At 37.1% G+C, this 18321-nt stretch overlaps 2 protein-coding genes across 4 annotated transcripts; both read left to right on the top strand.

Annotated features, from left to right (window-relative positions):
* Positions 1-415: 415 nt before the first annotated feature.
* Positions 416-9737, top strand: LOC144643738 (transmembrane protein 138-like). Its single transcript, XM_078503077.1, has 4 exons — positions 416-1146; positions 5400-5571; positions 6428-6503; positions 8255-9737. Exons 1-4 carry the CDS (start codon positions 1022-1024, stop codon positions 8362-8364), a joined length of 483 nt encoding a protein of 160 aa, XP_078359203.1. The 5' UTR covers positions 416-1021; the 3' UTR covers positions 8365-9737.
* A 1574-nt stretch (positions 9738-11311) lies between these two features.
* On the top strand, positions 11312-17897 carry LOC144641891 (bombesin receptor subtype-3-like). Of its 3 annotated transcripts, none has more exons than XM_078500903.1 (2): positions 11312-11391; positions 15606-17897. In XM_078500903.1, the coding sequence occupies exon 2, from the start codon at positions 15650-15652 to the stop codon at positions 16769-16771; it is 1122 nt and encodes a 373-aa protein (XP_078357029.1). In that variant the 5' UTR covers positions 11312-11391; positions 15606-15649; the 3' UTR covers positions 16772-17897. The 3 variants fall into 3 exon arrangements, with proteins under 3 accessions (XP_078357029.1, XP_078357030.1, XP_078357028.1); XM_078500904.1 differs by lacking the exon at positions 11312-11391 and adding an exon at positions 13538-13568; XM_078500902.1 differs by lacking the exon at positions 11312-11391 and adding an exon at positions 14935-15045.
* The last annotated feature ends 424 nt before the right edge of the window (positions 17898-18321 follow it).

Here is an 18321-nt window from a genome sequence, read left to right as displayed (position 1 = left end):
TTATGATAGTATCCTCTCGCGTCTCATCTCCACAAAGAACACGCGAAAATGAATATGCATTGTGCTTTACATGGCTTCCTTTAAGAATACCGTAAAATTCCGGTTATAAGCCCCCCCGGATATAGGCCCATCATCCTGAAACAAAAAAATACATCCGGTTATAAGCCCCCCGGATATAAGCCCTCCTCTACCGGATGACAGTACTAAACAGGGCTAAATGTTGCTTTTTTGTGCGTTTTTAACTTAAAAACGTATTTCGATCAACACTCCCGAGGCTCGTTTCGAAACGTTTTTTTCCTTCCGCTTATAAGCCCTCCCGAATAAAGCCCCTCCGCTTATAAGCCCACCCAAAAACCCTACGAAGTTGTATAAGCCCAGGGCTTATAACCGGAATTCTACGGTACCCATGTGAGATGGCAGAAAGGTTTAATTCGCTCTCTTGTTGTTACCTGTTTACTCTACGTGATTCGTGGCCGGTTATCGTGGAAATATGTAAACCTCTCTCAGGGCCGGCAAGACAAACTGTTTTGTTGTTTTGGCCACTGGTCCGCGCGTGGAAATTTGTTTTGTGTCAAACGTTTTCTTGTTGCTTAATTCTCTTACTATGAGCAGTCTCTCAAGCAGGAGTTGCAACTTGCAAGCAAGACGAAAAACACGCAAGTCAAGAATGCGGCGCGAAGCCATTTTGTCAACTTCTGTCCCTCACGCGGGATACGCCCACGAACAACTGAGAACAACACCGTACACGCGAGAAAACGGCTGAATCCACGGCAATTTTTTAAGGCTAAAATAAGAGATAGACATTTAGCTTCTTGTGACTTGCACTCGGAAGAATCGCCCTCGAGTCTTAGAACAAAGAATTGTGGCAATCAACAGCGAAATTTCCGAGTCTGCATTGAAAATGTTTGTTTTCTGCAAGGCGTTCCCGCCACTAGTTTCCAGTTCGCTGTCAAGACAGCTCTGTCAGCGGATACATTCAATATTGTCAAACAAACATGGTTGACCTGATGGTCGACAAAGGATGAGAGCTTCACGATTTTGCTGCGTAGTTTATCTCCAGCTCTTGTTCCTTTTCGTCGATTTGTTTATCAATTCGTTTGGAGAGCTGTTCCGTACTGCAGATGTTGTTCTTCTCGTACTGTACATGTGAGTAAATTTACTACTATTGAGTATTTTATCTCCATGGGTGTTTACGCGGGCATTTCCGATTCGAAAAAATATTTTCACTCTCGATTCGATGATCGCCTTTATTGTTCTTAAGTCAACTATTTATTGAGATAGGAATGCCTCAATAGAATTTTAAACAAGTCAAGCGGTTTTCTGGTTGTTTTCGAGGTCGTGTGGTGTCCCTGAAAACCACATTCGGTTGTTTAGAAACCGAGTACGGTACGAAAGTTTAAAACGGATAACATGACCAACTTGCAAATTGTTATCAGATTTTTCACACCTAAAACGTCTATTGTACGGTCATTTTCAGTACTTCTGTGTAATTATTTCAGTTACACAGGTTCATGTAAACGACTTATATAAAATTCTAGCAGTGTTTAGAACCGTAAAAGACGAAATTAAAACTTCCATTAATTTGTGTTGAGTTCATTTGCGGCATATTTTTGACATAAAGGACTGCTTGTTGTTAGTGGTTGTTTGAAAATCTCGCAGTATTCTTGAATTCGGATTTATCAAGACAAGAAAGCCAGACCTTAAAAAAAGGATAAAAAAATTGGCGTGAAATCGCCAAAAAACATGCAGAGTTTTATTCACGCGATGTTGATAACATCGCTGAGCTTGAGTACACTGTTTATAAAATTGTCACAGTTGGGAAATTTGCTGGTTCGTGTCCATTACTTTGCGAACATGTGTGTACTTCTGTGTAAGGTTTACAACTTTGAGGTGTGTTCTAATCTTAGATGGATTAAGGTTTTAAGATTCTTTCATTTAGCTTTGTGCAAGAACGTGAAAAAATGTCATCTGTTTTGATCAGCTATTTAGATCTATCCTTCTCTAATTGCATTAAAACCATTAAAACAACACGGCCGTTATATTTGCTTTGTCTAGTTCAGTTTTTTTCTACCAACACTTCCTGAACATATAATACATACCTCTACGGAGGTCATTTCCTTTTGATTATTTGACAATTTCATCTATTTCTGTGTTACTAAAAGATGTGTTTTGTATCAAACAGTCCACAAGATAATTTATTTATAATTGATTCATTCTTTAAATGGTTTGACCCTCAGTACTTTGATAAAATTCTCAGTTTAGTATTTCTGCAGATTATTTAAACTCAACATAAGCTGCTTTAAATTAGCAAAATGCTTAAATATATTTAGTAGAGATTGGGCAGTTTCTTTGTCATAATTTCAGTGTTTTATAAATTTTTATCTTTATGACTTTTGCATGAATTAAAAAAAAAGATTGTCTAATTTAGAGTTTAATCCAACTCCTTTTCATTGTATATTAAAGTATGATTTTGACAGTCCAGCATGCTTAACTTAATCTCTTTAGATTTAAACTCATTTATGATCCCTAATTCTCCACATGTGTGTTATTTATGGCCACACAGTGGTATTTTAACAATTATTTTGCTTGTTTTTCACTTAAAATTCAGGAAAAAAAACCCTCAGTAAACAATGTTATGTTTTCTTTTACTCCAAAATGTTTTTTGTGGACCACATACCAGAGAGGATAATTCCACCACATTCTAGCCTACAAGGGATTATAATAATTATTATCCAGTCTTAGGGTCTACAATATAGTCTGCGGTTGGTATGGCATGCAGTCAGTGGTATCCTGCATGTTTGAAGTCAGTTTCTTTATCTCAGAAAATTGTAGTCTTCACTATCCTGCTAATTTACTCAGTATTATTAACACCTTTTTTGTAAATAATACCTGATTGCTTGACCACATTAAATAGAGGAAAATGGTTAGGAAGCCCGGTACATATTAAAGGAGCAAACAAAGAGGCCATGATTTATGTTGGAAGGTCCACAACTATGCTTATGTTTTGTTAAGCGCTTATACACTATGCATGAATTACATAATCCCGATGTTTCTATTGGTTAGTTGTATGAACACACGTAAACACCCATTTTATTTTGTCAGGTTTTGTGCAGGGTCAGCCCTCAAAATAGCGAAAAAAAACGTACAACAAAGAAGTTTGCCGCGCTTCCTAACCATTTACCTCTATTAACTATGGCTTCACAAATTATACAGTTGAATCTGTAGTCAAGTGATTGTTGTAAAAAAGCCCTGCAATATTATAAGGTATTAAGCGTTGTTAGTGCAGAATATTTTTTTGAAAGATGGAAGCTAAAAGATTTAATGTATGTCTAGACTGAATTTGTTTTCGGAAGCGGCCTACATGCACTTCTGAAAGAAATTTTTTTTTTTGAAATGATGGGTATCTTTAATCTTATGACTTTCTCCTTTATTTATGTTGCAGTTAATTTTTGATCTCAGTTAATTTTTTACTTTAATTACTAATAGTTAGTTTTTTTAAAACCATTTTTTATACTAGGTTACCCCCCCCCCCCCCCCCCCCCCCCCCCCCCCCCCCCCCCCCCCCCCCCCCCCCCCCCCCCCCCCCCCCCCCCCCCCCCCCCCCCCCCCCCCCCCCCCCCAATAAGTAGAAAAATTAAAACACCTCCCCTCCTTTGATGTCTCATACCCGCCCCCCCTCCACCATCCTTACTAACCCTCCCCAACTGTCTGCTATTATCCCCTTCCCCTAAGTACTGTCAACTGTTTTTTTTTCTTTTTACTAACCTGCACTGGATTTAAACTCTCAACCTCTAGATTTGCTGTCCAACCCCTTATCCACTTTGTCATGTAGGAACTGTTGGGTGAACCAAATATATAATTAAACCATAACATATACATGTATGACTCCAACCCATACCCTAACCCTTACTTTAACCCTTTTATTCATCTAGTATCAAAAATCAACTAGTTAGAAAAAACTATCTAGTTAAAATAAGAAATTAGAGTGATTTCAGTAAACCTGTAAAATAGTTATTACGCTTTTAGATACTATGACACACAACTTTCATTGTTTTCTTTTGTTTTCTTTTGACTATTATGCACAAACTGGTAAATATTATTTCACGGGTTAAATGAAATTACTCTAGCTGAGATCAAATATTAACTTCAACATACCGTAAACATCCGCGGATAAGCCGCACCCGCAGATAAGCCGCACCCTGAGTTTAACAACTCAAATGTTGGAAAAAAAAGTTTTTTGAAATTAAATTAAGAAAATCCAAAGTCGAATCAAAACTCCTAAATAGCTGTCCAAAGTTGAGTCTTTAGGAAGACTTCTTCATCGAACGCAAACTCAATTAACATTGAAACAGAAAATACTTCAGTCTTACCCACAATTTGAGCTCTTTAATATAATGGGTGAATAATATAATGGGTTAATATTATGGGTGATCTTTTTCTGGCATTTGTTGACAGGTATTTCTTCATTCAACGCAGTTTTTCCATAGATTTTTGTGTCACAACAACAAGAACTTGCGTTTGCCAAACGTTCGTAGCTTAGTAACCAGGCATTTGATCGGACGCGAAATATGGGACTAGGGCGAGAACGTAAAGCAAAACAAGATGGCGATGGTTATGGCGATGGAGGTGTTTCGAGTTTAGTGGCTATCATAAAAATTATCGACAAATTAAAGAGATTTGGGAGCCATCTATTGGAGATAAACTCGTTGCATGAAGAGAGTTTCGTAATCAGTTCGACAAATTTTCCATCAAAGTGCAAAATGAGAAAGAAACAATTGGCCATTGCATCTTACTCGTGAATACTATCAATATTGCTGTTAAAGTTATGGGCCATTGTCGACACTGCAAACAGTATAGAAGCTGTCAAACTTGCAAAAGCAATGACCCGTACTCTCTTGTAGTTTTATGTTATATCAATTTACATAATTTTCCATAAATTAGCATCAGTTCACGAAAATTTACGGCACCTTTTCCAAATGTTCCTGCAGCATAAGCCGCAACCCCGCTTTCGAGCGAAAATTTTTGGAAAAAAGGTGCGGCTTATCTGCGGGTTTTTACGGTATTCACTAACATGATAATTTGAAGTCATGTAAAAAATCAGTAAATCTTAATAATATGATCAAAGCTAAGCTCTTAGAATAATTGCAGGGTGCCCAAAAGTTCTTCTATAAAAAAAATTGGGTGCCCAGCTCGTAAAAGTTTTCATGATAGAAGAGTTATACAGGTCGCCCAACGACAAAATTAAGTTGCCTGAGGCACCCGGGCTCTGCTAGAGCACAGCCCTATTAAATGATACATGTTGTGCTCATCCTTGACATTGTTGTTAAGTGCCAAAAATGTAGCGGTATATCATATTATATATTTACCAGTAAATTTATTTTCGTTTTGCCCCCTGACAGAATTCAAGACCTCTGCATTATCTTTGCAATCATTGTGGTATTCTTGGTGTTTTTCAACACATATATTTTTCAAGCTGGACTGGTGTCCCTCCTTATCAGAAAGTTCAAGACAACCATAATTATCTCAATATTATACCTAGCATTATCAGTGGGGCTTCATGTCTGGACTATGGTTAGTAATCTCTTATTAACAGAAGGCCAGTGTTTCTTAAAAAATAAACTGAATAAAAATGCACCCAAGTGCATTGTTGAGTTATATAAGCATAAGAACACGAGAGAAGTGCATAGAGAAGAAGGAGGTGCAGCCGAGTGCTTCTCACACTTCTCAAGTGATCTTAAAAATTCCCAAGTGCTTATATACAATGTACCTCAACAATGCATGAGGAGAAAGTTTTTTATTTCTTTTTAAAAAATGTTAAAAATTATGCACACTCAACGGGCTGGCTCACCCCCCCGTCCGCACACGGGGCGTCGGTGGGCTGGGGCGGAACATAGGGTGTTCATTTCCTTATTTACTTTGTTGACCAAAATAAAAAAAAATCAGAATAATTTTGGCTTTGGATTTGGAATTAGTGTAGATTTTGTTAGGGGTAATGTGGTTTTCTCTCTAAATATTGTAATTTTCAATTTTTATCAGTTTAAAGTAAAACTTAACTTGAAACTCTGAGCACTAACATTGGAAGTGAAATGTGTATCATGTATGAGAAAGATCAAGAAAGTAGGTTGCTATTATTTGGAGGCAAAATCTGTCTTTAAAAAGCCCTTGAATGCTGCCTTTAAAATATGCTCTGTCAACCCTTTCAATCCAAACACATTCAATGTCAATAATATTTCTCAATAATGTTTGTCACTCATTATTTTTATATGCCAGCTCAGAGAATTTGACAGTGTATCAATCCTATTAACTGATCTATCAAGTGGGAAAGTCAAATCTCAAATGTTACATTTAAATAATTATTGTATCCAGAAATGTTCATAAATTCAATAATCTGTATGTCATGCTTAACGTTGTGTTGCTGTTTTTTTAGACTTTAAAATGGGGTGATCCCCAGAGGTTTATTTGGAATGAAGCTTTCCAAGCACTTTTTGTTTTCCAAAGAGTTGGTGAGTGTTGAGTGCTTTTTAGTACAAACCCCCCCCCGCCCCGCGGGCGACCCGACCGGATATTTTATAATACCTACTAATGTTATTAAACTTTTATTTATTTTTTTTTACCTCCTCCTCCTTCTTTATTTTCATTATATTTGTTCTTTTTACAAAATGTCAAATAAATCTGCTACAGAAGATAACAGAATAATGGCTGGAGATCTCAGCTTTCTTAGTTAGAAGATCCTTAAGGCCCGTTTACGCGTTCCGCACTCAATCATTTTTGCCGCGCCGGTGCGTTCGGCCTCCTGCGCTGCGGCGTATTGCCTCATTCTCGGCCGGCGCTGGCGTTCCCGCGGCTTGGTGGTCGCCGAGGATGCGCGACAAAAATGAGTTGCGCGAAAATCGCCTGTGTAACGGGCCTTTATGCATACATATACTATTTACAATTAAGCAAATGGATGTAAGTATTGATTGAATATATTAACATGGGTTTTCCTTTTTTTAAAACTACAGTTGAACCTCAATTATCCAGACTCTTTGGGACTAGGCTAAATAGTCCGGATAATCGGGAGTCCGGATAATCGAAAGTATGAATATTTCAAAAAATTTCAAAAATTCCGAAGACATTGATTATTTTGAGGTGCAGTTTTTCTCCGAAAAAGGCGATGAAAACATGCCACAATGCGACTAACTAATATCCATGAAAAAAAAAAGAAATTGAGAAATCCGGATAATCAAGGTCCAGGTAATCGAGGTTCAACTGTTTTTACAATCTAGCTTAGCTTTTCCTTTATTTTATATAAAAACTATTGTTAAGTTTATAACTGTTCCTGTTCTAAAAAAAAAGCGTTTTAGTCTGTCTGGGAGCTAATTTGAAGCTTCTTGGACCAAACACATCCAAAGAAATTTCAGAATAATTTTACTATTCTGAAAACTCATTGAATGTGATTGGTCCAAGAATTTTACTTGTTTATTAATATAAAATTGAATTTTCTTGATTGAGTTCGGATGTTCCGGATTGAAGCCCTGCCTGGGGTCACTGTGTTGTGTTCATAGGGAAGACACTTTACTCTTATATATAAATGGGTACCAGCGAAATAATGCTGGAGGGGGGGGGGGGTACCCTCCGATGGACTAGCATCCCATTCAGGGGGGAGTAGAAATATTCCTAGTTGCTTAATGCTATTGAAACAGGTATAAGCTCTGGCAGTATGCTCCACTTGGCTCAAGACTGCCCTTTTTTATGTCCTTAATATGTTCTAACAAAAGAACAAAATAAAATGTATGTAAATGAATGTAAAGAAGAAAGCCTTACTTCAGGTTTATTACAAAGTAAAATTAGGTAGTGGAAGTTATCTGGTTTTATTATCATTGGAGCTTAAAAAGAGAAAACAAAAACTAGAACAGCATATCAGCACCCTTGTAAATGAAGGTATTTTAATTAAAATTATTATTTTTATTATATTTTTAATATAAAGTAACATACAAAATTATTTACTTATATTTAAGAAAATAATACCTTATTAAGGAAATTAACAATATATGTTATTAACATGAATTTCAAAAATTCATATTAATTTTATTTATATTAACACATTTACTATAAGCTTCTAACCAGAACTTTTCTTAAATTTGTGTTAATTTTATTACACATAAATTTTGTTTGCATTGTTAAAATGCTTTTATTCCTATAATAAGGTAAATACCTTTAGTTAATTATTATATGCCCTATAACTACATGTATAATTATAATATATTTCTTTTAGGAGCTGTTTTGTATTACTACTTCTACAAAAGAACAGCTCTAAGGCTAGGAGACCCAAGATTTTACAAAGATTCACAGTGGTTACGGCAAGAATTTGCAAGGACTCATTAATCGTCCACTGCTTAAAATATGCTCATCCAACCAAAAGGAGATGTTAGAAGCAGCAAAGTTATTTCATTGTTAATACCAGGATTATGTCTTGCTGATATTTTCAGTGGTGCAAATTAGTACTCAAAACTGTGACTTTGTTACAGCAACATATGTGGTGCATGGAAAATCAGATTGCCAGTACAGTGCACTATGACTGAAGATTCACTAGCTGAATAATAAAGTTATTATTAGTCTAATATCAAGAGAAAAGTGTGAAGAGTAAATGCATTTGGCTAGATAGGAATATTACTAGCATGTTTAGACTTGTACTGACTATTTCGATAGCCCTTTAAAACTCTAGGACAAACAAATTCTTTGCTAGATTTGAGAATTGCATATAATTAAGATTTCAAAGAATCACTTTGTTCAGTGAAGTATTTTCCTTGCTTCTTTTGAATTGCTATTTATACCTCCACCAGTAAACCATTTCAAGTCATCCAATGCCTTGTTTTGTCAGCCAATCAGAATGCAATGTTTTCTTGAATCAATTCTGCTCATTGTTAATGTGAGGCTTACAGGATTTGGACAATACATATTTATAACCATTTCCCTGAACCATGAAGTGGTTTTTTACCGTTTAAGACTGTTAGGTATTCCAACTAGGGCTATTTGGAATATGTAAAATACCGTAAAATTCCGGTTATAAGCCCCCCCCCCCCCCGCTTATAAGCCCCCCTGGTTATAGGCACATCTACCTGGAAACCAAAAAATACATCCGATTATAAGCCCCCCCCCCCCTCCAGATATAAGCCCCCCTCTGCCGGATGACAGTACTGAACAGGGCTAAATGTTGTTTTTCATGCGTTTTTAACCTAAAAACGTATTTCGATCAACACTCCCATGGCTCGTTTTGAAACGTTTTTTTTTTTATCCCGCTCATAAGCCCTCCCCGATATAAGCCCCTCCGTTTATAAGCCCACCCAAAACCCCTTACGAAGTTGTATAAGCCCAGGGCTTATAACCGGAATTTTAGGGTATATTGACAAGTTAGCCTTGGACTAAGTTATTTAAGCAAATCCTCATTGAGTGATGATTTTATGGTTACAAATAGCTACATCTAACCATTGTTTCCAAATGAGTGAAGTTGTTGAACTCTGCTATCCTTTATGCATGTACAAGCTTATGCTGAGTTTAGAATGAAATATTGGCAAAGTGGAAAGTTATTCTCTGCTGCCAAAATAAGGAACAGCTGTTTCATATGAGTATATATAAATGGCATGGTAATTTTTCAAAATCGAACTTTATGTTCAGACTGCTGTATATGGACTGCAAAATGTCTCATTCATTCAAATGTAAATGTTAGGTTTGTTTCATTAAAATGTTTATTAGATTTATTCTGTTATAATCAGTATTTACTCAGATGGGTAGGGTTGCAGCTCTCGCAAGGTCGTACATGAATCACTCTCCCGGGGGGGGGGGGGGGGTACTCCCATAAATTTCGGATAGGGGTGTGCCGCCAAGGGTCTTAAACCCTGACCCTATTTAAGGATAAAGAAAGCGAAAATTGATACCCTTTTTAAGGCCCAAAACCGAAAAATGACACCCTATTCAAGGGGAGGAGAAGCGTTCCGTGACGACCCAAATAATGGCTAACCGCGCACGGCAGGACACAAATCTTTATAAAATCGCTTTTCCAATACCTGAACAGAAAATTCAGTTTTAAGATATCTTTTTTTCGTTTAGCTGGGCGTTTATTTTAGCTAATAGAATTTAGGTACCCTATCTAAGGATCACACCGGCAACACATTGCCAAAAGGAGCAAAAATGATACCCTATTTAAGGAACGAGAACCTCAAAAACCATACCCTATCGGGCGGCACATACCTATATAGGCCACATATGGGAGTACCCCCCCCCCCCCCCTGGGATCACTCTCTGGCCTTCAAGAGAACAATAGAACAAACAACAAGAACAATGCCCACAGCCCCAAAAACAATAGCAACTGCTATTTGTTGATTGGCAGTAAACTTTCAAATTTTTGTTGTTTTTTCCCTTTTTTAGCCAGTGAATTTTAATGACAATAGTTTAATCACGTGACAAGCCTATGAGAGCTTTCAATTCATATAACACAGATATTTTTCAAGCTTTGCTGAAAAATGCAAGAAATGAGTAAAATGTCCGCAAGTACAATCTGATACACCGTGTAATAAGGGATTTATTATTCAGCCACATTTCCCTTGTTATTTAGTTCTAAAGTGGGGCAGTACAGTGCAATACAAATACTTCTGTGCAAACCATTTAATATTTTGTATGTTTTCTTACATGGTTAAATGACGTAACACCGGACTAATATAATGTGCCAAAGTAGGAAGTGTAATTAGGTACAAAAGTGTTAAATTTTTGGCATTTTCGTACCTAATTACACTTTTCACTTTCATTCATTCAAGTACCACGTAGTACCCTGAACTTTGTTCATGTTTATTTTGTTTAATAAGTGCTTTTTTGCAATTTGTGTTCACCTTATTAGGTATCACAAATGTAAATTAATTCACCTAACTGGTTTCTTGTAATATAATGTGTAAACAATTTATTCCGCTTGCCATCAGTTCGCAATCTTTTAGGAGAAAATAAATGCTGATCACTGTTGGGATTAAATAGTTCAAGCTGTGTCATTCCCCTTGATCAGCACTTCATCGCATAAATGATTGCACTAGAAACCAAAACCACCACGTGACATCCCCTCTTTGTCATTCTATTGCAGCTACACCAATAATGAAGAGGAACAACGTTTAGTATAAATTTGTATAGGTTTTACCAATGAACAAATTGAGGTTGCTTCAACATCATAATTCGCTCACAAAAAGGGATTATAAAACTATTGATTTGACTGGCTAGATTTTAAATTCTCTCTGTTCAGAAAAACTAGCGAATCAAATCATGTGTCCAGAACACAACAGAACCTGTTTGTGCCCCAGGCTCCGCCGGCTGAGAGGGACAGGCGGCTCTGGGGACTAGAATGCATTTATGGTATTTTCGGACATGAGAAATGTGAGTAAAAGAAAACAAAGTTTGACAGATAAGGCTACACGTACTCCCCTACGCACTAACTTACATAGCAGGTATGTATATTCTGTTCCGCACACTGGCTTGAACGTCTGCATTTTATTCGGGCAAGTTCGGGCATTAATTTCATTATTCTATAATTACGTCATTTGACCATATAAGGTCAGAGGAACACGCAAAATAAAACACGTTATTACACTGTAGTATTCCGTATTGCACCGTAGCACCCCCATTTTTGAGCTATTCGTTGGTTTTACGGATAATACGCATGGACATTATAACAGGACATTCTACTCATTTCTCGCATTTTCCTCGCCCTTTCCTCTGTACTATGAAACTTCTTGTAAACCACTACGTGTTTTATCTGTTGAACCATTTAATAATTTTTATCACGCTTGGCATAAAGTTAAAAACTTTTCGCTTTATTGTTTTTAGCGGTTGAGTTGGCGTTACCTTCCCTGGCAATGCGCAGAAACGACAGGACAGAGGGTGGTAAAGAGGGATCTAGATCACGTTGCACAAAAAAAATTTGCAATTTCACTATTCACAAGGGAAGAAGAAGACCTTTCACGGATCACGAAAAACCCTTTACCACCCTCAATCACGTTTCACGGAAAAAGTATAGCCATTTCTCGATTCACGAGGGGAAAAAACCTTTCACGAATCACGTAAAAATCCTATACCGCCCTCAGGATAACGCGATGCTAGTTGATCACGTTCTTACGGTCTTGAAAACGATACTTTTACGTGAACAAGGTGATCGACAACAGTTAACCCACACAAACGGTACTGACCTATATGTATGTTACACTAATCTCAAGGAAAACATCGCCCACTCTTAAAATTGGAAGGAATATTCTCGTTATTGTGTTACGCGTTATTGAACTCGTATGTAACATTGCAAAAAGGGCGTGGCAAGTTATCTTATACGAAATACGCAACATGAAGAAAATCCTGCCATAAGGTTCTTATCAGTCGTGCTCAATCAATTTTGCTGAGCAAAATAACTTTTATTTCACTAGCAGTTAGAAGCACAAGATCTTGGCCTTAAAATAAAAGAAGAGAATTCAATTGTGTAATATGGCACGAATTGGCAATTAAAGGCACTTTAACCTTCCTAAATACGAATTGAGAATTTATTCAGCCAATAAAACACTGTGTTATTTTTGACACTACGTAATTAAAGGAAGTCATTGAGGAGGTCATTTTCACCTTAAAAGCCCTCATAAACCATCGTTTTTTCAATTAGCACATGAACACGCGACAATAACAAAGCTGAAATCGATCTCTTACCACTTCTCACACGAATGTGCATCCAGGTGCGGCTAGGGGAACGCTGAAAACCAGTTATACGTACAGATCGAAATTTGCTACTAAAATACCCGAGTATTTTACTGTGCAAAACAAATCAACATTGTGCGACGAAACATTTCAGCTAGGAGAACGCAGAAAGGAGGGATTTTAAGTTTAATTAGGTGAGTGCTATCTTTACTTGATTTAACTCTGAGAAAAGGGTCAATTTTTATTCTGCCTCAGTTTATCTTGGGAGCTTTCTCAAAGTATACCTGCAGACTGCAAATCAGAGCTATTTACGATAGGTTAATGCACATTGCTCTGTATGTATGCCTGTATGAATTTTGTTCAGCACGGTTTTCATTATCGCTGGGAAATTCTGCGGCCTTGCCTGGCTTTTGTAGTATCGTGCATTACTCTGCAGATCACAGATCAAACGATTTTTTAAAAACCACCTTACTCACATTGCCTGTTAGTTAATTTCACTTGCATGGTTTTTATTATCATCGCATAACACCTTGTGCGCAAAGCAAAGCTTAGAACAACAACATGGTTTAAAATGTATCTCATTTAAAACTCGCCTCGATCGTTGGGGTGGCTCTGCAAGGAATCTTCACCTGATCGCAAAATGCAAAAAAGGACATTAAAGGTTAAAATTCAGAGCAGCAATGAAACAGTTTTGGAAAAGAAGAGCTATTAATGTTGTTTGCAAGAGTTCAAGAAGTGCTGTCATGGCCCGAAGGGAAGCTAAGAACCGAGCGCTCATTCATCGTCATCAAGTCTCTTCGCGCCAGTAGGCAGCTCATTACAATTCATATTTTCATGGCCAAAATTGATAATCTTCAACCAGTATTGTGAGCAGATATGAGGTTGGCTCTGTTGTTTTTTGCAATTTTCCATTCAAAGAAAAAAAGCTTTTATTCCAAAAATGAAACAGATGAAATTTCTTTTTTAGTGTATCCTGTCTACCGAGCTAACTACTAATCTATACCTATACGCTGTGCACATATCGCCTGAAGATTTTGTCTGCATCGTTTGTCGGCTGCGATGTTATTTGTTTGTTATCCGCACTTGTAAAGTCAACTTTTTCTTCTATAGGAAATGTTCGAACAACGGTTGTGCTACTGAAAAATTAACAGTGCAGTTAAGGCGAAACGTTTTGTCTTCAAAAGTGTTCTCTTTCGTATCTTAATATAATTGTAAGGCACTCAATTGAAGAGAAAAAATAAAACTCCACATGACAAGAAGGTCGATACGCTTCCTTTATGTTCTTTTCACTGCACTTTAAAAGAGCATGCAACAGATCAATCATAAAAAGAGACAATGTGAGCGAATTAAATAATTTCGCTCACAATACATTGAATACTCGGCGGATGAATAAAAATTCACAGTCGCAAAACATGAATAATTTGCACATAATGTAGTTTAAAGAGTGATGGTCTTGACGCAATCACGGCAAGAGGAAACAGGGTGAATTATTTAATTAAAAAGTTGCACATAAACAGTTAGCCTGCGTTGCAGACGAAGTTAACTTCGTCTGCACACACGCGGCTAATAAACAGGCAGGAATTTGATGCAAAGTTTTTACAAGTAAAACATAATCGCAACGATTTTTCATATGTAGCGGCCTGTTCAAAGGTGAACGAATGGATCACATAAATACATAAATAAATACTAATTCTGCTAATTTTAAGATAGAGACCGTACGGACAGCACAAGGCGATCGTCAGATTGTGCAAAAAATAAAACAAATTAATAAATAAACATTTTGCAACAAATTTCTACCCGTTTATGCACCGTTTTAATTAATTATTCTGTCTCTTTCCTCTGGCCGCGATCGCTTCATGACCATCACTTATTATTCATGTTTTCATTGTGAAAGTTGTGATTAATGGTTCTAATCAGTTAACAAGACACGCAATGTGCAGTTAATGTTTCCATTAATGTCGAAGGCGAAAGCTTATTTACGAAACAAGTAGGTGTGGCAAAACAACTTTAATTTTCGATTTGCAATAGAGCATAAAAATACATAAAAATTAAAGGGTATCGTCTCGTTTTTTGTTCCAGCATATGAGAGGATCTACCTGGAGATGACAAAGGCAAATGTTTTTTTTCCCTGCCGGCGACGTTTCCTGGGAATATGGCCATGATAAAAGGCATCCCAGCTTAACGAATGCAAATAGTCAGTGTGTTGTTTTGTACCGCTGTTGTTGAAACACCTTTTTACGCAGCATAAATTACCCGACAATTAGCACAATGCTAGCATTTTAAAGTCACAAAATTGGCTTAATCGATTTTCCACAACACGGTAATGTTACATTTCGCCGTGAAAGGTTATATAAACGGGTAAGTTTATAGAGTGACCGCTTTTGGTTTGCAACATGTGATGGCAAAATATGTCTTCTCTACTTTGGTGAAATATAGTAGACCCGTCAAGGTCACGGTTTTCTTTTTCAATTTAAGACACTGGTCAAGTAGCGAAATTATTTCGACACTGCTGGAAAAAGCACTTCAAAATAAGGAAAATGGGCACGTTTGAGAGTCACATCTGGCAAAAAATGCTTCTACAAATGGGGAAAGTTTTACAGTTTGTATGCTGGAGGGCACAAAAATATCCCCGGTATACAAGGCCGTATAAAATGTGCTTCCTTTGCGAAGCTGTAGCTTTGCAATTTAACAAAAAACGACTCACAAACTTTGCTTTCTTAGAAATTAAGAGGGGCTTTTTCCGCAGTATCGACAAATTTGCTCTACATGGACCGTCGAAGGGTCTGTTGATCACAGTTTTCTGCTGGGTTATACTCCTCGCATACTCCTTCGGAAATTTCTTTCTTCTGTTAAAAATTGATAATATCTACATAGTTAGACCCGTATTTATGCATAACTTTTGTTTACACATTCTGCAGACAGAAAAATAGTCAACAACATAACTGAGAGTACGTCGCTGAAGATGGAAGAACTCTTCGCAGACAATAACAGTACCGTCACACCAAGCGATAGCTCGACACAGTTCTCTGCCATCCGGATCATGGAAATCATTCTATATTTTACCATATCCCTGGTTGGAATAACAGCAAACACCATGATTTTTCACACACTGCTGAGCCGTAACAACCTGAGGGTCGGTGAATATCTCATCCTTAACTTGGCCATCACGGACCTCGCCACGTGCGCTGTGAGTATTCCATTCGACTTGGCCGAGCGCCTTGCAGGAGGATTTCCATTTGGTTCAATCCTCTGTTTCGTTGTTTATCCATTACAGACGGTTCTCATGGCCGTATCGGTCATCACACTACTCTCGATGAGCTTGGAGCGCCGCCGTGTTGTAATGGAACCGTTTGTACGTCCACGAGTTCTTCCGAAGACGGCGAAGATCGCTATCTTTGTGTCGTGGATCGCTCCAACGTTGATCATAATCCCGTACGCGCTTGTATTGAGGCTTGACGGGGAAAACTGCTTGGAAAAATGGTCTGAATCTTGGCACGTTAAAGTTTTCACGCTAACAAATTTTACTGTCTTTTTCGTGATTCCAATTGCCGTGATCGCAGCGTCTTACACTATGGCTGGCAAGAAAGTACGAAAGGAGCTGCAAAATCTCAACGACATGTTTGAAGGAACAAACAGATCGCGGAAGGAATACATAAAGAAGCGTACGGTTCAGAAGTCTAAAGTCACCAAGGTTTTTATCACAGCTGTTGTAGCGTTTTTTGTTTGTATGCTACCGACACACCTGGCTTGGATCTGGCACGATTTTGCTCAAGGAAGCGAGCACCCGCACTTCAAAGACATCTTGATCTTCAGCAATATTTTAATGTATTTAAACAGTGCATTGAATCCCTTCATCTTCAGGAGTGTGCGAGGTAAATCCTTCACCCGCTTGATTACGTGCTGTTGCAAGAAGTTCAACGAAAACTCCGCCACTTCCTCGGGGTACTTCCCTCGATGTGTGTGCACACCTCAAAGTACACCACAAGTGGAGCGAGAGAGGGCTATCCGAGACACGAAATCTTTCTCCAGGACCTCTGATGAAATATGTCCGAGATTTGACGTTTGTTACGAAACAAGCGTTTGACAATCGGTTTTTTTAAACCGTAGTTTATATCAAGTACCACTTGTATACTGTACTATGCAGTGATTTATCCTCACCCGTGTAAATTTTACAAAAACATGTAATTATTTAACCACGGATTTTTTCCGAAAACGTGTGCTGAATTAATCAAGATTATTCAGTTCAAATTTCATGCTCACATAGTTTCTATTTTTAACAAACTCAACAAGCTAAAATTACACAGCATTCACCCTATACAGAAAGGCCAATTTATTTACTGTCCTACATAAAATAGAACAATAAAATATTATTAAGGGAATAACAAAAAAAATAGATACCATCATTTCTTTTCAGAAAAATCTTAACATCTTAACATTTAGGTATATAAATACACCGGCACCGATGTATAATTACACTCACCGTTTTCGGTCAAAAAATTGAAGGAATATAAAGTTTCCCGTGTTGCACGAAGGTAGTTTTATAATTCGCTTGATTATGATTTTTACTGCTATTCTCTAGCCTTTTTTATACATTTAAAAAATAAAGCATTTCAAATGTAAATACACATCTATTAAGGCTTCTAAAAATACTATTATAGTAAGAATGTGTTAAAAATATATTTCTATGATATTTCTTTTTATTTTAATGACGGTTATGAATTTAAATTTAAAGTTGTACTCTAAGAAGGAATTTTTTAATACTTTTTTTGAGTATATATAAGTACGTAATAGAGTTTATGTAGTTAAAACTACATATGATCGAGCCTTATGGTTATATGGCTACCTTCTTTCCCATTATTGCTATATTGTATAATAATCAAGACATTTGTTTCCTTTTGTTTTCGTGGCAAATTAAAATAAAATTAAGAAAAAAGATGCTCTTGCTTGGTACTGAAAGCACTGTGGAGGAAAATAAATGTGCAATGTTTGTCTCAAGTCTTAGGGTATATTCTTAAGCAAAAGCATTAACTGAAAGGAGATGGTATACACTTGGCCCTTAACAATACAGAGAAGGCCTTATAAAGCGTCCGTCGTATGTTCGTTCCCTATTAGACATTTCAGTCAGAATGGACCAGTGCAATTTTCTTGAAAACTAACTCAGCGAGTTTCTGTACTAAATGTCAATCCCAACATTGCATGGGCCCTCGTGTTACACCTATAGAAAAAAAATTTAAAGGTATTTTGGGGATTATTTGGGAGTTTCGAAATTTTAATTATTTCGCGGTTCGCTTGGAGTTTTGGTGTATTTCATGTGTGTATTTAATATTAAAGTTAACAAACATGTGCTACATAAAAGAAATAAATTTCGCAACTTAGACTTGTATACAAAGAATAATTTGGAGTTAAACAACTGACCAAACAGCGATCAAAGAAGCAAATGCGGCTGCAGTTGTGTTTCGCTTCCGTCTTGCAACACTTGTTATTTTCTATTAAATATGGTTAAAACTAGATTTTAAGCTACACACATATTTTGGTGATGGGAATACTATGACTGTTAAAAGTAAAAGAGGCATTGAATTTTAGAGCTCAGAAATATTGTAACATTCGGTAAAATTGTAACTTTTGAAAACAAGA

The sequence above is a fragment of the Oculina patagonica genome, chromosome 2 (genome assembly GCF_052425735.1).
Source record: "Oculina patagonica isolate OP01 chromosome 2, crgOcupat, whole genome shotgun sequence".
Taxonomy (NCBI): domain Eukaryota; kingdom Metazoa; phylum Cnidaria; class Anthozoa; order Scleractinia; family Oculinidae; genus Oculina; species Oculina patagonica.
The sequence above is the reverse complement of the archived record's forward strand: the minus strand, read 5'-3'. Positions and strand labels throughout refer to the sequence as shown.